At 33.5% G+C, this 27,226-nt stretch overlaps 4 protein-coding genes across 11 annotated transcripts; 1 reads left to right on the forward strand and 3 right to left on the reverse strand.

The window, feature by feature from the left end:
• The first annotated feature begins 188 nt into the window (after nt 1-188).
• Nucleotides 189-20,878, forward strand: LOC117230771 (protein scarlet-like). 7 transcript variants are annotated; one of them, XM_033488532.1, is made up of 14 exons: nt 189-295; nt 10,475-10,640; nt 10,755-10,803; nt 12,222-12,271; nt 12,983-13,116; nt 14,817-14,969; nt 15,236-15,474; nt 15,719-15,815; nt 16,086-16,328; nt 18,058-18,291; nt 18,800-18,935; nt 19,519-19,624; nt 19,860-19,960; nt 20,355-20,878. In XM_033488532.1, exons 1-14 carry the CDS (start codon nt 293-295, stop codon nt 20,534-20,536), a joined length of 1,893 nt encoding a protein of 630 aa, XP_033344423.1. In that variant the 5' UTR covers nt 189-292; the 3' UTR covers nt 20,537-20,878. The 7 variants fall into 7 exon arrangements, with proteins under 7 accessions (XP_033344423.1, XP_033344420.1, XP_033344424.1 ...); XM_033488529.1 differs by lacking the exon at nt 189-295 and adding an exon at nt 8,205-8,761; XM_033488533.1 differs by lacking the exon at nt 189-295 and adding an exon at nt 8,206-8,363.
• LOC117230774 lies at nt 433-1,149 on the reverse strand. The gene is made up of 3 exons (XM_033488539.1): nt 964-1,149; nt 774-867; nt 433-711 (listed from the first exon to the last, which is right to left on the reverse strand). Exons 1-3 carry the CDS (start codon nt 1,002-1,004, stop codon nt 538-540), a joined length of 309 nt encoding a protein of 102 aa, XP_033344430.1. The 5' UTR covers nt 1,005-1,149; the 3' UTR covers nt 433-537.
• Nucleotides 1,218-2,486, reverse strand: LOC117230773 (ATPase inhibitor mai-2, mitochondrial-like). The gene is made up of 3 exons (XM_033488538.1): nt 2,344-2,486; nt 1,672-1,804; nt 1,218-1,534 (listed from the first exon to the last, which is right to left on the reverse strand). Exons 1-3 carry the CDS (start codon nt 2,388-2,390, stop codon nt 1,403-1,405), a joined length of 312 nt encoding a protein of 103 aa, XP_033344429.1. The 5' UTR covers nt 2,391-2,486; the 3' UTR covers nt 1,218-1,402.
• Nucleotides 20,815-27,161, reverse strand: LOC117230772 (protein brown-like). 2 transcript variants are annotated; one of them, XM_033488536.1, is made up of 11 exons: nt 26,935-27,151; nt 26,747-26,795; nt 26,206-26,386; nt 25,726-25,918; nt 25,182-25,371; nt 24,375-24,590; nt 24,170-24,272; nt 23,476-23,703; nt 22,562-22,803; nt 21,673-21,773; nt 20,815-21,067 (listed from the first exon to the last, which is right to left on the reverse strand). In XM_033488536.1, the coding sequence occupies exons 1-11, from the start codon at nt 27,149-27,151 to the stop codon at nt 20,886-20,888; spliced, it is 1,902 nt and encodes a 633-aa protein (XP_033344427.1). In that variant the 3' UTR covers nt 20,815-20,885. The 2 variants fall into 2 exon arrangements, with proteins under 2 accessions (XP_033344427.1, XP_033344428.1); XM_033488537.1 differs by having other exon boundaries at nt 20,886-21,067; nt 23,482-23,703; nt 26,935-27,161.
• Between the last annotated feature and the right edge of the window lie 65 nt (nt 27,162-27,226).

Consider the following 27,226-nt stretch of genomic DNA (forward strand, 5'->3'; position numbering starts at 1 on the left):
ATTACTTAATGATTACTCGAATACTATTCGTATTACTTGTGATATGTTCGTTCACTGCGTTTAATATACATAACATTTTTATAATATAACACTAAAAACTAAACAAACTTATTACTCAACTTAACACATAGATAGTTAAAAATTAGAAATAAGATAGAATTAACAAAGATGGTAAAAATTTGATCTCTAACCTTTTTTCGTCCCTCGTGTTTAGCTAAACTGGCATAAGGAGTAAAGAATATTGATGGAGACGAGAAAATAATGAGCGGGAAAATTGTACAAGAACGCCATAATGGTGAGTTCCATCTTTAAACGAGTTCATATTCGTTTCACATAGTGGTAATAATTCATAAAATAAAGATTCAAGAAAGAACTACCGTATTTGTCAACCAACCATTTTTTAATCATAAGATATAAAGATTTAAGCCTGCATTAAACTTTCTTGCTTCTTGAATATGTATTTTCAACATTAATAAGTATCATTAGTAACTAATTACAATGTGTTTCACATTTTCGGAGAGAACTATCACAATAAAGCTATTTCTTATCGCTAGCCGATAAATCTTTCTCGAGACCTTTTAAAAATCGAAGATTTTCATTGATCGTACGATTATATTCTTCAATTTTATTACGCATTGATGTCACCTCGTCTTGCATGCATTTCACTTCCTCTTGCATTTTTTGTTTTAACATTTCTAACAATTCTTTATCCTGGGAAGTAAGCAAACAAACATTTCTTGATCGTGATTACTTTATATACTGAAAATTATTACCTGTCTGTAATAATATTCAGCTTCGTATGCAATATCGTTGTTCGAAGTTTTGTTTTTATTAGAATCACTGTATCTCCTTGTGAAATATCTGGAACTATTGAAACTGTCGTATGATTCCGATAAAATTAATATAACCAATAAAAATAATCGAGATGGTTTAATACACAAAATTTTTAAATGTCATATTTACCAGCTTTCAGGCGATAATCTTTGTAAAATATATCGAAACATTGTCTTCAATAATTTATAATATCATCAATTTTCCGAAAAAAATTCTTTCATAAATTGAAACAGAAATTTTGCGACTTTCTGTCACGAACAATGAAACATTTGAATGCAAACGTTATCGAAATATGATCGATATAATCGTATTGATATTAATGTTTCTTGAGACATATAAATAAGAGCTTTTACACAAGTACAAGAAAATAATTAGTTTAGAGCTTTTATTCAATATATATATATGTATATATTATTCTATATTATATTTGTGTATAATATTTAAAAAAAAGTACTGACATAAATGTCTACTATAATTGCTATTAGTAATAATATAACAGTTACATCATTAGAAAGAGCAGCATCATTCTTAGAAAGTATGCAGATATATTGATGTAAGATGAATTAGTTTATTTATCATCCATATCTGTGATTCTTTTTTTGTGACGGTTTATGGCTTCTTGATGGCGTTTGATTTGTTCCTCATGGAAAGAGATCTCATCGTGAAGGTCCTCTTTCAGCTTTTGAATTTGTTGCTTTTGCTAGAATCAAAATATTGATATTTCTAAGCAAATCATTATAGATTATGATATATGGAAACACAATGGAATTAAATCTTCTAGCAACTTTATGAACACCATAAGAATTCAATTAGTGCAGAGAAATGGGAGTAACTAACCAGATTATAGAAATATTGATCTTCATGAGCTGCTTCCATTTTTCCAAAAGCTCCACCAGCATCGCGGATGCTTCCACCACCACCACCTCCTTTACCAGCTCCAGATCCACGTTCACCAATCATTTTTACTTGGCTGTAATAATCGAATGATTGAATCTTAATTAGTCTCCTAATGATTGCTGGTGCTAAAAAAAGCTGTGACATAGCAGCAAGTGTTAAAAATACACATTGTCCATTTATATCAGCAATACAAATAAACAGCTGAATAAAGAACATCGATTCAGACCATTCTACGCTTCAATCACAAATACTATAAATAAAAATAAATACAGAACAATGAAAACAATATTACAAAAATATTATAAACAATATTTTATAAGAACACAACCTATTACAGACTATTACATAAGTTAAGTACATATACCAAAAAGTCAATAATTCTCTACAAACTTATATAGTTTACAAAAAACATATATCTTAATTAACTGAACGAATGATTTATTTCGATTATTGCAGATACATTTAAAAAAAGAGTTAAAATGCAACGTACGTTGCCTTTAACTACGTTGTGTGCAAATACTATAAAGAAGCCGGGGTCTATTTAATCTACGCAGAGAAAGAAAATCTACATAATTAACATTAACCATCCCTATGGAAAACATTCTTTTGTACCTCAATGAAGCCATATTTCGAGAAAACGTAGTAATAACTCGCTGCATTGTTCTCTGTTAAAATTTCAAAGTATAGCAAGTGGTGAAGATTCTAGTAGAAACCATACACTACTGCGAAGTGGAACACCACGTCGTGCAGATTCGGTAGAATTTCCGCGAGATGGCTGTCGTGACTCTTATTTGGCGGCAATATTAATTCAGTTTTTCCATAGAATTAAGTAATTTATCTATTTTATCATAATCGCCAACGTAAAAATACAAATTGCCGATGCAGGCGATAGATGTATTGTCCAGGATCATCTGCAATCTATCGTTTTCTGACGTGTATTCGATGAAACGATCCATATCCTCTTCGCTTCTCCTCGCTTTTTCGATTACCTCCCATATGTCCATGAACAAGATCGATGGACGATTTTTGCTTGATTCTCTAGGACCAGAGTCCAACTAATTTGGATTGTTATTTGTTATTTTTGTGGAGAAATGTTTATTGTATGGAACACAAATGCTTTGATGTATCTCAATTTTTACGTGTTTTATATGAGAATGGCAAACAAATCTTTATTTCATTATCTCGTGTATTTTCGTGATAATACAGATTAACGCATTTTAAAATAACAAAGTTGTATTTCTCAGTATAGATAAAGTTAGGTTATGTGTTACAGTTGCGTATTAGTCTGATGTAAGAGTTAGTGAAAAAGATACTTGTTTTTGTGTTTGTATAAGAGTACACAATATTCTTTAACTAAATCCGAATTTTATTTTTATAATCATCGTCAGTAGATGAAATTATGGTTTTAAACGCTAGAGATCTTTAAATATGATCTTTGTATCAAATACACATATACGTAGAATATAATCTCTGACTCAACAAAGCTAATTTAGACTTAAAACTTATTTTACTTTAAAATGGAGATATGTATCTACATTACATATACGCGTGAATTTAAATACAAATGAAATATATTTTCACTTGAAACCCTCCAATATCAAAAACACGCTCGATAACGTGTAATCGTCTTTCACACGCTCGATCGATCGTCATCGTTTCTAATCAAATCCATAAAACAAGTAAAACTCGACAAACGATTAACCGTCTTAGCAAACTTATGTATCCCTACTCTGTCCTGTTCTTTCATTCTCCTTCATTGTTCTCTCATTCCGGTGATATTCCTGTCCGTAGAGAATCTTCCACGGAAAGCGGAGTGCATCGTTGCCAAGCAAAAGTTTTCACAGCGGTGGCTGCGGCGTCGGTCTTCTTATTTTCGATCGCATTAACTTACGCCTTAATCAATGAAAACAGAGCGCCTGTTTCTTCCGGGGATCAGTTCTGTGTCGTCTCTCGTCTCTTTAAACACACAGTGGTCGAATTCGAACACATCTTCGTCTGATTTTGACTTTATAACTGGCGTCGAAGTTTCTAATGGAAATTGATTGCTCGTTTGGTAGGCGACTTAATGAATCTCAACCGAATTCCACGATAGAGAAACGCACGCCTGTCAACTCACGTCGCGATTAGGTGACGTTTCGCTCGTTCATTTGTTTAAACGCTGGTTTAACACAGTCAGTTGTTTTACCGACGTCTACGCGAATATTATGTAAAGACTGATTGCCACGCGCCAAGTTCTTTTTTATTTTTAGCGATTCTTTCGATCATCAGATTCCATCGGTGGGTTTCCTCGTTTTTTGGAAACCTTTTCAATAACTACGTTTTGTCGATTTTATAGAAACTCGAAGGTTTATGATTGTTGATTATTAGCTTCGTATATTTTTCTCTTTTAGCATTTACGAGATATTTTTCGGGTCCTATTAACATCACCGACACAGATTTCAACGACACTGTTTCTCGATAATAATAACAGTTTTGGTAATTTGTAAGTGGACATGTGTTAGATTTAAATATTTTAATATTATATCTTTTCTTATTATTTAATTGTTTATTTTTCATTTCTTTCTATAGTTTGTACGTATATGTTCCTGTCAAGGGGATAACAGTTTCGGTAATTTGTGAAGTGTTCATATTTTATCATAGTGTTCATATATAGTCGAATTAATTAATTTGTTGCCACTAATTTAACACTAATTTATTTCCAATAAAAATCTATATTCCGCATAAGTAAATTCTATCTGCTCAAGAATATAATCGGAAAAAGGACGTGGATCAAAATAAGCTAGTAAACATTCTTTTGAGCAAAACAGTCCTAATAAATCGAGTTTCATCGCATTGTAGATTTCCAAATATCCAATAAACGCGAATATAGTGGCCAAATATCATGGATCCAAAAGAAGCTAAAGTATTCCACATTACGAAACTTAACATTCGATAAGTCTAATAAATTACACGAATACCGGTAGATCGTAAACGAGACCAAAATATCTCACAGAGATCGTTACAACTAGCCAACCTCTAAATCACGCTACAGAATCTGCAATCTTCAAAGATTTCCTCTTTCAACCCCCATCCACGATTTGTGCGATTGGAAGATTTACGACGCGCAGCGTCCAATGCGAAAAAATGCCTAAAAATGAAAAAATTCCTACGACTAAATTCTCTTAGAGGACCTTGAAATCTTGAAAAATTGTCTTTTTCCACCCCCCCCCCCTCTTTTCAACACGATTTCGAGAGCCGTTAAAACAGGTCGAATGACATAACAAACGAATTATCGCCTGTACTATACTAAAAGAATTAATGATTAAGAATTAATGATTCGCTTTCGTGGAATTACCCAGCGCGGTTGTACGTTCAGTTAAATCGGAACTAAGGGATGACTAAACGTCAGCCATTTTGGCACGGTACTAGCTAGGCGCTCGATATTAACAAATCCTCGATTCCCAGCCGGGATGAAAGCGGCGAACGAGAAACAGAGACCGAGACGAGGTGAGCCAGGAACGAATAGGGGATGGATAGAAAGGGCAAGGGAGATGGGGATGATAGAGGGTGGAAGAGAGTTCCGCGCAACGCAAACATTGTTTCGTTTCATTTCGCGATCCGTCGCGGAATCATATTGCGCCGATTCCAATATTTCCATCGTTTTATTGCGATTGCGGTCGTTTCTCCGCCGATTTTGGACTTTCCTTCATCTACGTTTCTGCCCTGTCGTTTTTCGATCGCGCGATCATTGTTTTCATCGATCCTCGCGCCTCCATGCTGTTCTTCTTGCTTCGTTTTAAGGAAGAGGGCGAAAGAATTGGTGAGAAAGGTTTGGAAAAGTTGGTTCGTAGATTCGATCAGGTCTTGGGGTTTAAGTCTTGTTTCTTTTTTCTCTCTTAAAGTAAAATGTGGAAGGAAGGATGGAAAGGGGTTGCAAGAGATTGATTTGTAATTTCGGTAGATTCCTGCAATCCGGGCTATTACTTTCGTTCACTTCTTTTCAAGAACGTCTTCTTACAAAGAATTTAACAAGCCTCTTTAAGAGAACGGCGAAAGAAAGGCTGAAGATAATTTTGAGAAGATTCATTCGTATTTTTCACTGATTCTTGGAATCCAACGTGTTACTTTTGTTTTTGTCTTTTTGTGTTTTAGAGGAAAGAGTGAGAAAGAGGGTGGTTGTGCTTAGTAACAGTGGTTACTGCATGATTGTTGCGGGTTTATAGAGATATTTAAATCGTGAAAACGATAAATTACTGAGCATGCAAGAACAAGAAATTGAAAGGGTCGATTTACAATTTCGATCGATCTTCACAATTGATGGTGCTACTTCTGTTTTTCCCTTTTTAAAGAGAAATCCGAGAGAAGTTTGAAAGGGCTGATTTATAGTTCGAAATTTTACAATTATTCTTATTGTGTGGGACAGAGTTATGAGCGAAGAGATTGATATTTATACGATATTATTTGAAGGTAGTATGACTAATTCACAAAAATTTTGAACGTATAGGAATAATCAAATACTAGGGAAGATAAAAAACAAGGCACACTGCGAATAATCATATTACGAAGGATAAAAAGAAGAATAAAGCATCGCAGAATTATTAAGTAAAAGAATCGATTCATTTGTTTCTTCTCTCGTTAACTATTCAGGACTGACGTGTGCAATTCACGATATCTTTGACATTCGATATCATAAAACCAAATAGCACTCAAAACTGTTAATCACGCGGACGTTAACAGACGTTTTCACAGACAGGACGCTTTTACCTCATGACAGTATTTTATTTGAAATATTTTTTATTACTACACAGATACATACATGCAGGAAGTTGAAACATTAGTTTATCCACGTGTATGTTTCATATTTTGATTCGTTTTTTATTCTATACATAAAATCGTTTACAGAAGTTTCTTCTTTTATTGGGAAATTTGTATTTCGCGAATGAAATATGAAATAACTTTTCAAATTTCTCAATTTTGTCACCGTTTAATTTACCTGATTATTTTTCAACCCTTTAGGAAACAAACGACTTGCTTTCATTTTACTTTCGTATTCATTGCAAAGAAATAACAGAAATAATCGTACATCCTGAAGCAAATTTCAAAGTAGAGTGTCGATAATTATAAATTTCAAAATGAATTTTAAAAAAATATAGTATTTGTAAAATCGGAATTTTTCAATCTTCAATATATGAATTTGATCAGCGTAGCTTGCAAGCAAATCAAATATATGCACGCTGGTCGAACGCACAAATGGGAGGGCTCTTACCAACTAAAAATTGAAACGTTTATCAGATATGGAATCAATACTCGTCCAACAGATTGCTTCATTAAACCGTTCAGTGTATTTTAACATTTCTGCAAACTTTTCTCTTTTTAGATACACATATAAATATGTAAACAACGATATGTCGGGTTCACATGTATAAATAAACAAACTGCAACGTAGCTTCATTAAATATACAACCGTATGCATCAACTCCTCATTTTCAGACTTGCTGTCTATAAATCATTATAATATCGTTTCACAGTGAATAAAGCCTTGTTGTGAATTACAATCAACGAACGATGTTAAGAAAATAATTTAAAATGTTCTACAATATAACAAAATAGCGACATAAAAGCTTCCAATTATTTCTTATTATAATTTATTCGTTCGTGATCCAGAATCTACATAAAATGATCTTGTTGAATTTATATTCATAAAGACAAGTTAGGGTGATATTTCTTTGATGTAGATAAATTATAGATCAGCTTAATCTATTTATCAATAATATGATTTTCTTATTACTATACGTAATTAATAATTATAATTTGTATTTGAAACTATACTAGAAATAAATTTGTATATAGAACTATACTATCAACACCCATTTTTAATTTACAAGAAGACCCAAATCAACTTCACCAAATGTTATTTCTAATTTACAGAAAGAAAACATTACTATTTGATACACTACCATTTTATATCTTTGAAAACCTTAGAACTTTTGTAATAACAGATTTTTAAAAATTCCCATCAATTATTGTTCTTAATCTATTCAACAGGGAATTTTACCTCACCAATTATCATTTACAAGAAAGGAAGTAATATTATTTTACTCGCTGTTATTTTTAATTGTAACAAAAATTATTTTTAATTCGCGAAAAATATTCTACCTTGACAATTATCATTTTTGATTTTCAAAAGAAAAGAACATGAAACGTACTACTCCACGTTTAGTACTAGCATTTGAAATTTTCGCCGCGACACAGCGTCACGTTATACCAATCTTCTGAATATGAGAAAAAAATAGAGCGTGTATAAATAAGAGAGCCATTAACCATCCAACACACCCCATGAAAAGCAGCTTTTAACTCAACGCAAGATCCGCCAATCCGCTGCGGAATGCGTTAAAGCTCCTTTCCGTCGCGTAATCCTGTCACTGTTTCCACCAGTGAGTTTGTCGTATCATAGTTCTCGTTGTGTAACGGCCTTCCGTTGCATATAAGACAACACGCTCGCCTATTCCTCCACAAAACCACTCGCGATAGTATCGTGTTGTCGCGAACAACATTCGCCTCTGGTTACCACAATCCAACCAGCTTCTCTACAGTCAACCGAAACGCCATAACCAGACCCACGTACATACACGTTACTCTACACATCTTCCTCGGTATTCCATACCTTCCCATAAAAACCAGCATACACTTATAACCTTCGTTGCTGGTGAACTTAACAAGAAGCGTTGTACATTACATTAAAACGATAATATTTCAAGTTATATTATATGCAACACTGTTTCAATAATAGTAGGAGATTATTTAAGATGAGTGATTCTTGCAATTTCTTCTTTCTGTGTGAAGGCGATATGTAATGATGGTTTTCACAATCTATTGAGCTTTAAATTAATTGGAATTGTTGATGGAGTTTGTGGTTACGTTAGGTTTGAGTATTTTATGGGTTTGTTGGTCAGTATACATACAGTGGATACTTCGTGAGTGAATCGATGGATGCCTGTGGATCTATTTGTTATAGTGATTCAGCGGGATGATTTTCTACGATACGGTTAGAGTGAGTATACGTATACCTTGAAATGAGGTTTAATTCGATGGATAAATAAATGATAACCGTATTGTCAGAGTGTTCTTTTCTTCGTTCTAGAATCTAAATGATTTAATTAGTGATCGTTAATTAACTCTTTGCAGTCCGACACTTTTTAAGACCAAGGATTTTAGTTGAGAAAGGAAAAGGTGTGGAATGTTCGTAAATTTATTTACACGATGGTCTTCTTCCTTCTTTTCTATTTTTTATCGCTTAAAGTAATGCAGGAAATAATTTTCACGTTATCACCGTGGTGCTAGTAGCGTCGGTTAACACTCAAAGGGTTAGGTCCTTTGATTAACCAACGCAGGAGCATGTTAAACTGTTCACACATTCACTTACTCCATCCAGTACATAATCCATTTAATCCTTTCCTTTAGAACGCGATTCTCCATAAATAAATCAGACGCGATGAACACAATTTCCTAAAATAACGCACTGTTTACAAGAAAATTGGTTTCGGAAATGTACCAAATATCGAAGCGGATTTTACTCTTTCATCTCTTTCTGTAGAATCTATTATCTTATCAATGCGAGGTAAACAGAAGTAGTAGCGAACAGGAGAAAATGTTTATTAATGAGAGATGCTACCAAGGTCTACCAATTTATTGCTTACAATTAGAAATTATACACGCATGCTCGATACACTTTCAGAGGCAATTCTCTTACGAAAACAAGTTGTTGTATTTAAATACATTTTATTCTTCATTTTCAAGTTATTTTCTTTTATACCGCAATTCGCAGGCCACTGTATATTTTACTTCAGTTTATTTTAATTTAGAAGCCTGCTTTTTTGATAAGATGCGAATGTTTAACGTTGGGGTGACTAATAGACCACAGAGTCTGGATATTTGTATCTGTTCTTTCCCTGTCAAAGTAATAGCCGGGCTTTACTTTATGTACGTTTCTTCTGAATTTATGTAGGGAACATCTAACAATAAGTACGATTGTACAAACTTATATAAGTATGAATAACAGCTAGCTAGTTCGATATGACGACACACAAGCTGGACATGTGTTTTATGTAATCGAATCTGACCTATAGGCACTTTAATGAGACGCTGTTAGTGGAAAGGTTCATTACTTGTAACGACGATCCTTGAATAACCACAAGCTCATCACTCTAAGAAACTATTTATATCTTCTTCATCGACGATTTTCTCGCATTCCATACCCTCCGATTCGTTGTAATTTCGAATAATTACGATTGATCATTTCGAACACGCCAGCGATATCCATTTTCTAAACACGAAAATCGCATTGGAAGTTGAATGAACGTTACATCGATTTCGTTTCTATCCCTTCGTTCGTTCGGTTTTTGCTAGTTTCCTGGATTTTCCTAACTACGCTCGGGATTTCAAATTTTCGATTCATGGTTTCCAATTCGAGACGGTTATCTGAAAATGTTGGTAATAATTTTGGTAAATCAATTTTTTTAAGAAAGGAGAGCAGAATGTTAGATCTATTAAACAGCTTCTGTGTATTTAGGAAAACTTTTGGAGAACATTTTTCATTGCAATGGATTTCATTCGTATTTTTATTCGTTCAATTTTATTAATAATTAGATTTTTTTCTAACAAACAGTGAAAATGAGCAAAGTAACGCATCGATAATTGAAAAAATACCTAAAGAAGAATATATATTGATTATATAAATATAATTGGGATTGATCTATTTTTCCAGATGACACGCAGTCTGGGATATCCAACATTGCAGTCGAGTATACGAAAAGATTTGTGTCTGACTTGGAGGAACATTTCATATACGGTTGAGAGGAAGGTCAATGGCGGTAGTCTTCGAGCAATTTTCGGTCTGCAGCACACTGAATTCATTCGACTGCTCAATGGAGGTATAACTTCTACTAAAAAGATCAAGGAAATAATACTGAATATATATAATCCGCAACTATATTCTCTGGTGCTTTTATAATCCAAAAAGTATTAATTCTCTGATTTACTTCTAGTCAGTGGTATAGTTAATTCAGGAATGTTGATGGCGATTATGGGACCAAGGTAATCATCGTGAAATTTCTTGGAACCCTGGAATACTAAATAAATTACAAATTATTAATTTACATAAAAACACCGGTATATGGCGAATATAAGATATACAGATAACTACAGACATACTGATAGGACATTCAATTCTCGTCACATGTTCTGCAGATCATTTTCAAATGGAAATATCATTTACATTTGCGATTCATTTTCGACTTCTCCTTCTTCTTTATCCATTTTTTCAACTTCACCACCTGTGCAGTTACGTATACTTATTTTTATTTTCATTTCACTGCTCTAACATTGTATCTATGTATGATATATTAGGTTGAGTCACAATTTGTTCACACTTATTTAACAAAATGTGAAAAGATCTATCTAATCAAGAAGTAACTCTACAGATATGTACGTACCTTCATTCACATAGGAGTATTTTTAAGTTCCAATGATTTGTATAACATTTTTCCAAATCCATACGAATTTGTTGCCCAATAAACTATTATGTATTAATATTATTTCGTTATTTGTTACGATTAATATTTAGATAATTATACAGGGTGTATTATAACACGTGAGACCTACTTCAGTCGTAGACAGACACAAAAACAATGGAAAAAGTTCGCTCGAACATGTGCTACATCTGACCTTGTGCCAAAGTTACCTCAAGCTTTCAACCTAACTCCAATCTTCACAGAAGGCTATAGCTACGATTCGCGGTTTGTATGTAAGCTTGTTGTTGTTGTATCAGAGAATTTCGCAATCTTTCAACAATTCCAGGTGTATGTCAAACAATACAAACCGAGGGTAGCATCTGCTGTGAAGATAAACACTGTATGGATTATTGACTTACACAAAGATGACTATATATTTGAAACAGAGTAAGACAGAACACATGTTCACATGAACTTCTTTCATGCCCCCTGTCAACTCTTGAAGTGGATACCACAAGTTACGATACACCCTGTACATTGAAGATTGCCAGCTTTAGCGTTAACGCACTCGCCTGAAACTTTATCCAACCTATGCAACCCAATAAAACGTCCAGCCCCATAAAAAAGTTGTTTACTATCCTCTTAACTGTGTGATCATTAGTAAACTTTACGGATCATTAAATTTTTAATCAGCTCGTTGTTAGCAGCATATCTTCACATGTAAAATTTACGGATTACAGATGTTGCTGCCGTTAAACTTGCCATATTAAGATTTTAACGTTCGTTTCTACCCTCTTTATCCCCGGCTTGAAGAACAGTTTGCTGATGCGTTTAATATTACAGTCTGCACCGTGAGAAGGAAGGCAGAGACGGAAATAAAATTGGATGTTCAGAGCATGGCTGACGAAAATTACGAGTGCTTAGTATTCCGGGGTTAATTGTTCCCAACGCGGGGATGGAACGTTCTTCTCCCTCACTGAAAAGAACTTGTCGTTTTTGCAGCGGCGCTGGGAAAACTACGTTACTCGCGACGATCAGCCGCCGTGTGAAAGGTTCATAAGTTTATCTTCCTCCATTTTTCACAATTTAATCCACCACGATCAGAACGAAACGGTATTGTTAATGGTAGAACTACCAATAAATGAAATTTGTGTCAAAGAAGATCGAAATGATAGGTACCTATATGAAAAAATACGGCAAAAGTTTCAAATCATGTTCTTTGGCGTGCTTATATGTATATTATACTTATAACTGTTCTGTTAATACTTAGACTTCTGTTAATTTTCATTATTAATTCGAGATGGCCTGATAATTAACGATAGCAATAGTGATTTTCTTTATTTTGATAGATTTTTGACAAAATAATTTATTAAGGTAATAGAAGAATCTAATCTGATCAGATGTGTTCTAAAGACACAATCTGTTTCTAGTGTTACCTTAACAGTTCAATTTTGATATTGTTTTATATTTTGCATAATTCGATTTCTAACTTTATCAGGGAAACATAATCAATCTTTTATATATTACAATAACTATATTAATAAAATCAATAATATAACATTACAAAATTTCTAGACCTTCGTTGCAGAAAATTTCTTCTCTTTTCTTTGAAGCTATAGTTTGAACAGTTCGTAGATGATTTACATTTAAATATATTTTTGCTGATATAGATAGAAATAAAAAGAGAAATATCCTCTGCCCTTTTACTATTTTTGAAATCAAAACGAGCAGATCACTGATCAGCGTGCATTTTTAATCGATAGGAGAAGCGACAGGTGACGTTCTGTTAAATGGCAAGCCTATCGATACCGACCAGATGATAAGGATATCTGGATTCGTTCCACAAATGGACCTGGCCATCGAATCGCTGACAATCCTAGAGCACATGGAATTCATGGTTCGTTCAATTACATTGCTTTAATTTACTTCAATCTTTCTATATTCAATCAAGTCTCTATTTCCTCCCAAAAATGTCTAAAATTTAGAGTTTTACGATGTTTCTTATTATCTCTATTAATCAGTCACATTTTTCAAAGTTACAGGATTTTGGTATTTTAGAATTAAACGATTATGGACTTACAGAGTTACAGAACCATAAAACTATAGAATTATAAAATGAAAAAAAGCTTTTTTCCTAATATGACTTAATAACAAATAAATATCGGTCCACCAGATAAAAATATAAATTTATTTTTCAATAATCTACATATGCAAACGCAAAATAAATTTTTCCATTGGCTCCCCGAATTCTTATTCCTTAAATTATATAGATCTTCCTCGCCACAAGAAATTTATGAACGTACCAAGAAACGAAATGAAAACTGGTGGATATATTATAACTATCATAACGTCGTTGAAAGCATTTGTTGGATATATTTTATCGTCGATGATAGATATCATGAATCGTTCTTGATTAATCATACTCGTTTCAATGGACGGCGGCAATCGATCTCTACTAACACCGATCGAATAATGGTTACCCAGTAGCTAGTAAAAGTTTATGGGGCAGTTCACGGTACAGTGAGCAGGATAATCGTTCGATAAACTCGCGTCGATTGGCAGTTGGCGGTTTTAAATAATTGCCTTTTATTCGCCATCAGTTTGTCAAGCTCGTAATCGAGATCGATAAACCGACTGATATCAGTACAGATTATCATTCTTGTGTAACGAGAAGGAGTTCTGTGTTTCGATAGATCAATTCTTAAATCGAATGAAACATAATGGAACGGTGATTTCTTTGTGAAACACCTGCTTTTACACTTTGTCCGATGTTTGATTGAAAATATTTATTGGGGATGGCTTATCATCGTTAGATATCAAATTGTAATCTAAGCCTTTCAGAGCTGATTTCTTCATAATCTATAAGAAAAATTATTTTTTGTTAATTATTTACTTAGAAAAAATATTATTTAATATGTGACACAAAATTGTGCGTGTAGACTGCACACGTTTACGTAATTTCATATTTTTAACTTTCCAATTTTCAAGTTACTAATTTTCCATCTATGTATAAACGTTTCTTGTCCTTTTTGTGATGCTATATGATTCGTATTTGTACTATGACATTCATGGTTTTTATTTTTTACATCTTTCACGATATTTATGACTTTTACTATTTGTATTGTGATTTACACGATTTTTATGTTTCTTATGGTTTTCATAATTTCCATGTTTCTCTATTCTCTGATTTGCGTGACTTTTATCTTTATTACGACTTGCGTGATTGTTGTGGTTCTTATTCTATTAATTTTACTTTAACTTCCCTAATCTCCATATTATTCACGATCTTCGTAATTTTTATACGCGGTACGATTTCCATGTCCATCATAATTTATAATCTCACCCCAATAATACGACGCTGAGTTTCAAGCATGCAATCTGAAATCTGTTAAAAATCAATCTCGTATCTTTCATCAAAAGAACTACTCTTCAAAGGCTTATTTCGCGTTTAAGCGAAACCGAATCTCATTTCAAACTTTCGCTGAAAACGCTTTTCCAATGCGCATCTGACCGTCGACGTCGTGTAATTCGCTTAAACGTCGAATGATTGGGTTCCGCAGCCATTAAAACTTGGCGATTGTTCTTGATTTGATCAAGGCGTGCATGAAAATGGACAGGAGGCTGAGGGCCAACGTCAGAAGGCAACGCATAATGATGCTGCTTGGTGAACTTGGACTAGGAAAATGTATCACCACAAAATTATCTGCCCTTTCTGGCGGAGAGAGGAAACGCGTCACCCTGGCTGTTCAAGTAAGATCTTGAAACATTTTTCTTAAATAAAAACATATATAGACAAATGAATTTTTCAAGCTTTTTAACTATTTTTGATAATTCGTGTTTTAATTACACATGTTTTCGGTCATTGACTTGATTGAAATTTTAAATACCGATAAATTTTGTCGTTCTATTTATAAAAATATATATCTTATGAGATATTATAATAATGACAATATTCATTTATTTTGACCCGTAATTTCTTTCATATGAGATACACATAGAGTAGAAAATCTTTCTAGTTGCTCACTGAACCGAGCATTCTCTTCTGCGACGAGCCAACTACAGGGTTGGATAGTTATGGGGCGATGACTGTGGTGAAGACGTTGAGGGACGTCGCTGCCAGCGGAAGGATAGTCATATGCACGTTGCATCAACCTGCTTCCGGTTTGTTAGACATCTTCCATGAAGTTCTGCTACTTTCCAGCGGCAGGGTCGCTTTTCAAGGTTCTTCTATCGACGCTATGAAATTCTTCGATAGGTTTGATTATTTATTTATTTATTTAGACACCGGCTCAACGCCTCATTTCATTTTTAATCAGATTTTGAGATAAATAAGGTTTATTTGTAATTCTATTTTATATTATTATTTACATTATCGTTCTATAATATTTTTACACAAGATTTACAAATTTATATTCATGTATACAAGATTCCAAAGAATTCAAACTCCTTGCCATTCAACCAATACACACTATTTCACAAAAATGGAACGCAACTTTCAGCTTGGACCTACGTTGTCCTCCAACTTTCAACAGCGCTGAGTTCTTCGTTTCTCAACTATCCATCGTCCGTGGCAGGGAAGCTGAAAGTTATAGAAAGGTACCGTAAACAAAATCTTTTGAAGAATTTTGAACGACGTGAATGATTTTGACAAACATGATATTTAGCTAAAAATTAAATGTTATAGCGTAGTGTATTTCAATCTTTGTGGCTCTCAGGGCGAAATATATAAAACTCGTGGGGTAAAATATGTATTAAGTATATCAAATATATAAAATTTTGTCAACGTGTTAACAAAAGAAAAAAAAAGAACAAAGAAAAGAGAAACGGAAACAGAACTTTCTAGACAAACTCGATGATCCTGCATAGGTAAATTGGATCTGCGATCAGTACGAGAAATCGAAACACAGCCAGAAGATGTCGAAACTGATCGACTACTCCTGCTTCATGGATTCCGGTGAGCTACCAGCAATATTCTCACAGATCTCCTTGTCTCCGAAAGATTTCAAAAAAGCACGTACACTGACGCAGCTTCGCTGGCTCACGTGGCGAACTTACGTCGATTACAAGAGGAACTCAGCCTCTCTTCTCTTGCGATTCGCAACGTACATGGTGAGACATTGGACTCTGTCCTGCAACAAGCTTTTCCTTTGACCACGATAAGCTGTCTGATCCCCTTTCGCCTTGTTTCTCCTCCTTTGTGCTTTAATCGTTCCCGTATCGTAGCCACACGGTCATTGTTTCATATGTTTCAGAGTTTCGGATGGTCGTGGATTAAATTCCAAGTTGTCGGGAAATTTGAAGGGAAAAGTTGCGAGATAAGATAGTTCGAAGTCAAATGGTTAGAGACGAATGTTGCATTCACACAATGTTTCACGTATACGTAATTTTCCTCTTTTATCCTTTCAGTTAATTTATATTATCTCTGGTTTCTTCTTTTTTTCCAATCAATTTATATTATTGAATTTCGATTTTCGATACTAGGTTTACGAAAAGGAATTCGAAGGAATTTGATTTTGCATTTTTTTTCTTTTACCGAGATCCTGCAACTTTATAATGTTCGATCAAGATAGATTATTGTAATTCCTTGAATCCTATTTTCAATTAAATCTTTTTACAATTATTATATCTTGATGATTATATGCACAATTTTACTAAGTTGAAATTTAGAATACCTTCTAGTCCATATAATTTAGCATTCTTCTAGGTAAATTAAATTGTCTTGATCTTCTTTGAAACTTTCCTCATTTCTAATAAACTTTTGTACTCGATATTCCATAACTTTCTCTTTTTATGCTTTCTTTTTTCGAAATTCCAATTTTTACCGAAGACATTCGATAATTTTATATACCTTAACTGTACTAACACCATGTAAATATTTGCGATTCATATCGCTTCTTAATGTTAGATTGTGAAATCGTTTGGGTACTTTTTAATCGTCTCCTCAGGATAGGCTGGCTGTGTAGATTATTTGCTAAAGTAATTGGACGGTTAGATAGCCTGTTTTCTTTTAACATGGTTTGCGATTACTTTCGAAACCGGTTCTATCTCCATGTCTTTTCTGAGCTCTTAATTTCTAATGTACCATGGAGCATGGACTATTGTCCATAAAGTGCTTGATTGTAATGCTTCGATCTTCTTGATGCGGCTGTTAGCTGCTGTACCCTAGAGCTCAATCCTATAAGTTCAGATTGGTCTCACAATTGTTGTACTTCGTAGATTAGAAGTTCGTTTTTCGCATTTATAGTTTTGAATTGCAATATACTTCCTGCTAGGTATCCCATGTTTCTTCTTTTGTTTCCAATTTCTTCTACCTTTTACCGAGTGCGATGCTTCCAAGCGAGTCTGCTACACAAGCGCATTCCCAAGTCCTTAACTGTATCGGTTTTATTGTTCGGTGATATTGCACGGGCTGTCTGTTTCCTTCGAGTGAAAGTTATGTGCTTGCATTTCTCCTCGTTCGCTATAATTTGTTACACTTCTCGAGTCACGATTCCAGTGTAATTAACTTTTTTCTTGTCATAGTTACTATAACTTTCGATTTCCAACACTGAACTCTGAGTCTCTCCTGATACTTTGCAATTTAGCATCGATCAATAGCCTCCAAATGTTCCCCCAAAAAAGCAGAATTTACTATCCTTTCTGGTATTTTTAAAATATAATATTCTCAAATTATATAAATTGCCATAAATTCTAATGTAATCAATGTTCTTGTCGACTCCACTGTGTCTCTGGCTCAATTTTGCTCCAACCAATCATCCGCCTTCTATTCGGTTTCCCACTTTTCCTAAATTTCATTAAACTCCAAATAATCCAAAAATCGACAAACGCACGTCTAAAGTTTATAGGATTGCTGATAGCGTTGCCGTATATGAACATCACGGGACAAGCGTTGAATCAGGGTGGCATACAGAATATGCAAGGTCTCCTCTACTTGGTGGTCGTCGAAACTGTATTCACGTTCAATTATGCTGTTTTCTACACATTCCCGCGAGAACTGCCGCTTCTACTGCGCGACATCGCCAGTGGACTATATGACCCGACGCCGTATTACATGAGCAAGGTTATCGTCCTGGTGAGATAAGTTGATTATTAATAAGTCCTTTACCAGCACCGAAGATTGTATCTAATCTTGTTACAATCTCTGTATAGAATATTAATAGATGTGAAAGTACATTTTTCCTAACAACGAAATACACACAGATGAAATTTAAGGAAATGATATGTAGAAGATTTTGTTGCAGACATTGAAACTTTTGTGTCCACCTACTTTTGGTGAAGGTATTCTTATTAATTAAAAGGTAGAACATTTAAAGTAATGATTATGCTAATTAGTAACATTAACATCAAGATATTTGTTGAATTATTGGATTAGTAAAAAACGTTTTTATCTCGTTTCATTGTCGTTGGAAATTTTTCTGACCCAAGGAAAATAAGGTTTCGAAGCGATCGCACTCTGGCTATTATTTAATTGTATACTGGTTTTTATGCTTTCGAGATATATTACATTTCTGGATGAATAGCGCGAAATCCAATCTCCAGTTTCAACGTACGGATATAGTGGATTCTGTGGAAATTTTCAGATACCCGGGGCGATAATACAGCCATTGCTGTACGCGGCTTTCATATTCGCAATCACGGGGCTGAAGGGTGGACTTTTAGGATTCGTTTACTTTGCGCTGCCTGTAGTTGTCTGCGCCGTTTCAGCCTCCGCTCTTGGTGAGGATCTTCCCAGTAGAAAAAATAAGACAGAAGAAAACAAAAATTCCCAACTATTATAAGAATACCATATATTTTTTGTTACTAAAACAGTATAACTGAAATTGTTGTAAGTCCCAGAGACACAGACAGGCAAAGAGAAAATTATTAATTATATTTATTACATAATTGAAGGTAGATCGCCGATTTTTCTACATTTTTTCTACAAATTGCATACAGTACATAAAAATATATAAAATGTTCAGAACGGAATACTCTGTATAATTTTTATCAGATGGAACAAACTTCTATGTTCCATTCCCTTATCGTCAAATCTTAGTTTTTGTTCACAAATACATGAAATTATATAAAAATCAGCACTCTACGTAAAAGTATGGTAAAGATAATCTTTGATTCACTGTAGTTTTATAAATTAACTATGGAACAGTAGAATGTCTCAGTAGCGTCAAAGAATCGCCGAAATTATTCAACAACGAGAGTATTGCATTTTTTATTAAATTATCTCAATTTATTGGCTTCTACGAGCGTGCAAAGGTGGATATTTTAAGTAGAAACACACAAGAACCGTCTGATTTCTCGACAGGTTTATTTCTATCGGCGTCGTTCCAATCGGTAAACACAGCCTCCCTATTTTCTGTGCCGTTGGACTTCCTTGGCCTGATGTTCTGCGGAATTTATTTGCATCTCGGGTGAGGAGAACGATTACAAGCTTCGATTAAATTTAACGTACTCATGGTCGAATGCTCATTCGCCAGTAGAAAATTAAATTCCACATTCAACAACACGCAGTTTAAAATAGCTTGTTTCTAAGTTCCTAAAATATTTGAAAAATACACTCACGGCGATCAAGAATATATATAGATATAAGTTTAATTAAAACGAGCGTGTATAGGTTCGATGCGTTCTCTTACAAATATTTTTCAGCTATCTAGCGCCTGGTATCGCGTGGCTCAAATATCTATCCCAGTTCTATTATGGCTTAGAGGCGGTTTCCTTGACGCAATGGCCTCTAATCGATCACATAAGTACGTAATCATCTGTTGAACTTGATCACATTTGTCTTCATATTTTATTCCATTACATGCATCGTTATACGTTCTAAGGAAATTAAACAGGAAGAAAGTGTTTCATTATTTTAAATTGCTTTTCGCAAATTGTATCTTTCATGCGAGAAAATACTTGAAATAAAAGTTGTTAGGTTTCTAGTTTTCTTTATCTTCGATGCAAGTTTGAAGTCCTTTCTAACTTCTTTCAATCTTTAGTCGGACTGTAAAGTCTTCTTTATTTTATTTTCTTTCTTTTTTAATGAAAAGTATAATACAATATCGAATTAAAAATTGTGAAATAAAATTGCAGAATATAAATAAAATCAGCAAACGTTCTTCCACGCTTTTTACATAAGAATCTTTCATGTCAAAGACTGTTCGCCGGATCCGGAAGAGCCGTGTGTCTCCAGCGGACGAGAAGTTTTGGAGAAGTACGGCTACTCACCAAACCATTACACCATGGATATAATCGGCCTCTTGGTCATTTTTGGGATTTGCCATTTCGCTGGTTTTCTGGTGATCAGACACAGAAGTCGCAAAGAACCTGTCTATTAAGTTAATTTCCAGTTGTTAATTAAGTTAATCTACAACGTCATTCATTTTACGACTTTTCTTTCTAAAAAAAAAATCTAAATAAAAGAAAATCAATGCACAAATGTTTCCTTGCTACCGTTGTTTTTCAATTTGTAAACTTAAATATTTTGTTATCTCGGATCGATCGACGTAATCACCTTTGATCTCATGAAATTAACAATTCACAGATTCTTGATATTAACGCTAATATCAATAGATATTTAGGGAATACAAAGATAATATTAAGTTATACGAGTAACTTTAAGTAAGTTGATATGTATTATATGCTCGTTATAAATTATGTTATGTAAACGAATGGTGGAATTGTTATTCACAAAAATGTTCTAATTTTCCTTCTCCTTTGTAGACCAAAGTATCCAAGAATATTCATTGCGATTGTTAAGGATAGAAGACCACTGAAATCCCAGATGAGATTTGTCTTCTCGAATCCATATTCAGATAGCACTTGTTCTCCATTTCGTAGACAAGGAAAGTCACTGGATGCTAAACATTCTAAAAGACAAATTAATAATTAATTATATTTAAATCGTTGTAAGGTAAATTACATATATTAAATTTTTTCCGAATCGAAATTTCAATCGATTTATCCGAAAGTAATTAGTTGTCCAAATAAATTACTAGATTTCCGATCTGTCGAAGGAAAACGCAGTCGCATAATGATTTTGATTTTACAACATTCATCTTGTTGAGAAACTTTATTAACTCGTTTAAAGTTCGTTCAACTAATATCTTACGTTTATTCTTTAATTCAGAGTTTATTTAATTAATATGTTGGAATCATTTGTAAGAATTCTAAAATCCATTAATTTTACGATTAAATACTTTTATTTTAGTGAAGCTAAAATTTATATTCAACCAAAATGTAAAAAAAAAAGACAGAAAAAGGTAGAACTGATATTGGAGTTGGATTAAGGTTTTTACTGAACCACGTGAAAAACTGAATTAAATTTTCATCAGATCGATATCTCTGACTTCAGATACGTTCTTTCAAGAAAATTTTCAAAACTGATCTTCTACGTTTGCGATTGATTGTTCGACGGGTACTCGAGATATCGCTAGAAGTTGGTGCAATCTATTTAAGAAATCATTGTGCTCACCAATGTCCTCTATTCGTGACCAGTAAATTATGGAAAGAGCTTCGTTCAGGTAAAAGAATATCGAGAAATATTTAAAACACGTCAGATATTTGGGCAGCGACCTGAAACCGTCAAACACCCATTACTTTTATAGCCTGTTGACCCGTGAAGAAAATACAGCTCATTTCCGATCTGCTTCTAAAATATTTATGGTCTAGTTAAATTCGAACATTGCACTCGAGTAGATTTTACATTTTTGAATAACGTTTCTCCAATATACTTTAAATAAGAAAGTTAAATAAAAGATATAAATCTTATGTACAAAATTTGAATGCCATTCTCTCTTTATTCTATTTAATTTTGAGCCATTATATTCTCAAAATTTAAAAATGTGTATTGTCGTTTAAGAAATTGTTTCTTTATTTTCTTTCGTTTCTGTGCCAGCTTATTCTCAATATATTGTGTCGTTTATTTTTTTTTTTAATTCTTAAAGGCAATATTGACAATGTCTGAGTGATATTTCTCTCGTCTCATTTAATTTTAAGCGTACCAGCCATTTATTTCAAGCAATTTCTTTGTTTTCTATGTCTTCTCATTTTTTTTCATATTTTCTATTGTGCTTTTTATTCCGTTCAATTTTCATTGTCACCCCGATAAAATTTGAGCGGTATTTTCTTCGTTTCAGTCAAAATTTGAGCATTACAAGCGTCAATTTCAATTTTTCTTTCTTCCTTTTTTTTTTTTTTTTTTTAATCTTGGGCTTTAAATACTATATACCCCCGATTAACCGAAGTTATAGCTATCTAATTAAATAATTTCCAAAAAATAAATACCAAATATTGTTTCAGTGTCGTTTACGAGGCTTTTAACGGCAAAGCTATAATTTGTATTTATTTAAAACATATAATACCTGAGATTATAGAACATCCCAGCAGTTAATAAGAAGAGCACGTCTATAGGTACCATGATTGACGTAATAACATCGACATTCTCGATCCAAATGGAAAACACTAGACCGTACGCTATACTACAAATCGCAGCCACTGATGTTGTCAAGCAGTAAAATAAAAAATTGGACAAATTGATTTGAGTAATTAGGATGAAGTATATAACTGTTGTGAAGAGTATGGCCTTCAGGACTGCTATTGGTATCTGAAAAATATTTTTTTCTCTGTTAGTGATTCAGTTTTAAAATGTTTTTAATTGATAACAATAGAACAGAAAGAATTTCCATTTTTAGAGGACGAAGTTAAGTGCTGGTAGTTTTAGCTAAATTGAATTTTAAAATGCTAAAACTGACTGAAATGATTCTGTGACATTCCATATTTGTTCTTCTCATAACAACTTCATAATTCTATAAGATTTACATTTGTACGAATATAATTGGAAAAGTGGAACTGAGATAGAAGCTTCTTTGAAATATCAAATATTTTAAAGAGTATTATTCTTAGCATATTACGTGCATTTTTGCATCTTGAAATTTCTCACAAATGTACGAAAATACGCCATCTAATTATGACTATTATAAGACACTGCGATGTCAGTTTTCATGTGACAATGTTCCACGTTTACCATCATAAAGAGTTGACTATATTTCTTCGAATCACAGAAACGTACCAGGACGGAGGAAAATAATTTTTGTAACGTAATTAATTATGCAGCTAAAGCAGGATACTGGTTTAAAGCTTGATATACGCGAGTAAATAAAAATTCTCAAAATCTTGATGTTTGCGATCAGAAACATTTTGAGCTGCGTTAAAAGTTAGTTGCTTTAACGTTACACGAACTTAGGCCTGGTTAGAAAAGTTGAAAGCAAAATCATACTGTTACCAGACCGCAGAACGTGGCGACGTAATAGGGGCCGCTGCCATAAACGCCGTCCTCGCGAAGATAAATCAAAAGCTGGCTAGGAAATTCGTAAATCACGGAGTAGGCGACCGTGAACGAAATTTCAGAGCTCATCATGTACAACGCGCCTCTCGCGTTCTGCACACCCACCTGCGTGTGCGAATTAATCCCCGTGTAAAAAGTGGCCACCGCCGCCATGGAGAGCTGCGATTAATTTCAATTATAAAAATTTTCCTTTTTTTTCGTAAAACTCGATAGAATTTGATGAGCAGTCGTCATTATCAATTGTCAGTTATTCAGAATAACGAACAAAAGTAAACACATAAATTTCTTATCTAGAACTCTTGAGACATTCCACAAAATGGAAAATTTGACGCTTCTTCTCTCAAAGGTCGTTTTCATCCCCTAAAATTGTACTACAGCACTGACAAAGGATAAATTCGTGTCATAAACGAATATTTTCTTTGTACAGACAGTTTCACGATATCTCGCAAACTTTCCAAATTTTCTCAATTTCTAAATTTCTTTCGTTAGTGTACGCGCTTCACAAAAATTCTTATCAACGAGTGATTTCCACCCCAAATTTCCCATTAGTTCCCTTTCGTTCGACACTTGAGTTAGTGTTTACCAATGTTGGTTACTAATGTTCAAATCGATTGAAATAACTCACGAAATAAGAAAGCCACGAAATCCATCCTTGAAAGATCTTCCTGCGACTTTCAACCCATATCCTCCACGTCAACCAAGAAAACTGTATCGCGCATCCAGGTTTTCTAAAAATTATTTCTATTGCAACAGAAGGATCTCTTCGTACATTTCAATAAACCATCTTTCTTCTTTTTTTCTGTTTTCCGTTCGAAAATATTTTTTATTACCTCTGCGGTTGGATCTCCAGGTCTTTGCTCTTGGTGATTTTGGGAATCCTCGAGAGAGGAGATCGCGAGAATGCCCGACATATCTTATCGATAAGTTCTTCGGCTCCAGCGTCCTCGCGATTCGGATTTGTCGTGGTCGTTTCGGTTTTTCGCCGAGATAAGAGCTTTACGTAGTACTCAGACTCGTCGAAACCAACTGGGCATTCGTAACCTAAACTGTGTTTGTTCCACATTTAGAATTGTGTTATCTCAGATGAATTTTAATCGATTTTTCATATAATATTTCAGAGAAATTTTTATTCAATTTTATATAACATTATTCGAGCTTTATTTGATTTTATTGAAATTGGAAGCTAACAATGTTTCTGGAAATTTCAATTAAAAATGGTATTTTCAGTTGAATTATTTATTTCAAGTATTCGTAGCTTAGACTGTGTTTGTTCGACATTTAGAATTTTATTAACCCTTCAGCCAAATTTTACTCGAAATTTCATGTAATATATGAAACATTTTTTTTTGTTTGATATTATGCAGTTTCATTTAAACGTTATTTGATTTTATTGGAAGCAGAATTTAATAATGTTTCAAGTGATTTCAGTCAGAAGTGAACATCTTTAATTAATTAGTTATTTGAAGCAACTTTGACTTTGATAGTATTTATTTAATTATTCCTGTGATTATAGGAAAAAGATTTATCTTTTGTCTTCAAAGATTGTTGGTATTAATTTTTTGACGGTATAATTTCTGTTTCTTTTTGAAATAGAAAATATCATGGATAATAAAAGTTATCAGACGTTAATTAACTACCTGAGGAAGAACTGTGTAGCGTTCTCCAAAGTCCCAAAGTAACCCGTTTTTCCATCAGACAGCAATAACACATGAGAAAAAAGATTGTATACGTCCATTCCTGGTTGATGAATGGTACAAAAGACTATAGATTCGTGACTTATAGTCGTCAATGCCTCTACCACTTGCTTTGCAGAGAATATGTCCAAACCTAGGATTTAATTATGGAAATTTTCATTAAAGTTTCTACATTAAAACATTGAAAATTAATACGAGAAGAAATCCAAAAGTAAAAAAAAGAAAGAAATAAAACGCAGAAAAGTAGAAAAATAGGAGAAAGCAGTTTTAAATCCACGTTAAATAAAACAGTATAAAATTCTACGTTCCAAATATGCTAACAAAATAAAAAGAAGAAAAATAAAGAAATGTAGCATTGATAATTGAGAATTAAAAATTTCCAATTATATTTCAATAATATTCAATCGCTCGAAAATATCATAATCATCCATAACGCTACTCTATTTCACGAACCCTTAAATCGATATATCCTGTAACTTTCTCTTACCAGTAGTCGGCTCGTCGAGGAAAAGTATCTTTGGCCTGGTAATCAATTCACCAGCCAAGGAAAGTCGTTTTCTCTGTCCACCAGACAAATTGGATATCAGCGCGTCTCTACAATCGATCAGGCCCATCTCCGTCGATAATTTCATTGACAAAAATTTCCTTTGTACACTGTTGACGTTCATCTTCAACGCGTACTGAACAAACCAACTGATTTATCGTGAATTATCTTCAGTATAAATAACGATGAGCGCACTTAAGTAAGATGATGAAAATTAATATTTATTCATTTATTATTAAATGCTGAATATTATTTGTAATGTAATAAATTTAATATATAATAAATGATAATATGGGATATGTAATAATTAAATTCGCAATATAATTATTTATAATATTAATTATATAATACAAACTAATATTTATTTATTTCTCATAATTTTAGTTGAGTATCGTTAATTATCAAAGTAAAGCAACTAATCACCGAGAACAGTAAATATTCCTCCACGGTGAGAGACGTTGGCAGAGCATTGAATTGTGGCAGGTAACTGGATATCTTCGACATGATCATTTGTGAAACGATTTGCCCATTTATTGACACCGATCCAGCCGCCGGTTCAATTTTCCCAGCTAGAGCCGCTAAAAGCGTTGTTTTTCCAGCGCCGCTGGAAAAGAATGATCGTTGTGGTCATTTTTAGGTTTGGCATTCTACGACGTTAGTGGTCCGTGTCGATCATTTAATTCGTAATTGTACAGTTTCTTCTGTCATGAAGATAAACCAATTTAATATTTTGAAAGCGTTCTAACACTTACTAGAATATACAATAAAAAATGTAAGTTCTTTCTTATAAATTTTCTCTTATCGATTAATTTCGTATCGATTAAAAAGTAAAAAAAAAAAATTAAATAATTAATTATAATCAACAGTTCTGAGCTTAAGAGTTCGCGATTCCTCCTTCTTCAAATTTCATTACATCGAGTACTTTGTTCTTCCTATATTTATTTCTATAGTAACTTTTCTGTACCTTGGTCCCATTATGGCAATCAGATTCCCCGTCACAGCATAACCAGACACTATAATCCACACAGATTTCTGTTACTTCACATTTGATAAAAAAAAGTTCCTTAATTAATCCGTAAATCAATTAAAGAAATAGAAATTTTTGTGAACAGGAAAGTAATAAACAAATGAAACATTTTCTTTCGATGTCACCTCCTTTCAAGATGGACAAATTTTCTTCGTAACGTCTTCTTCGAAACTTTTTCCATAAAATCTTCAAGAAATCTCTTTCCCGAGGGACGTTCACTGTCAAATTATCCCAAACAATTGTATCTGCAACATTTTTCAATTCTTCTAACATTGTCAGGTTGGATAGGTCGCGGAAAATCTGTATACTACGAAGACATGTAACAACTGCAATCAATTTCATGAACTGGTTCGCCTCTTCGTGACGCTTATCATCGTTATCTAACCAGTTCCATGACGAAAATATCTCTTCAATAAA

Source organism: Bombus vosnesenskii, unplaced genomic scaffold, assembly GCF_011952255.1.
Source record: "Bombus vosnesenskii isolate JDL3184/JDL3185 unplaced genomic scaffold, Bvos_JDL3184-5_v1.1 scf7180000013267, whole genome shotgun sequence".
NCBI classification, from domain to species: Eukaryota; Metazoa; Arthropoda; class Insecta; order Hymenoptera; family Apidae; genus Bombus; species Bombus vosnesenskii.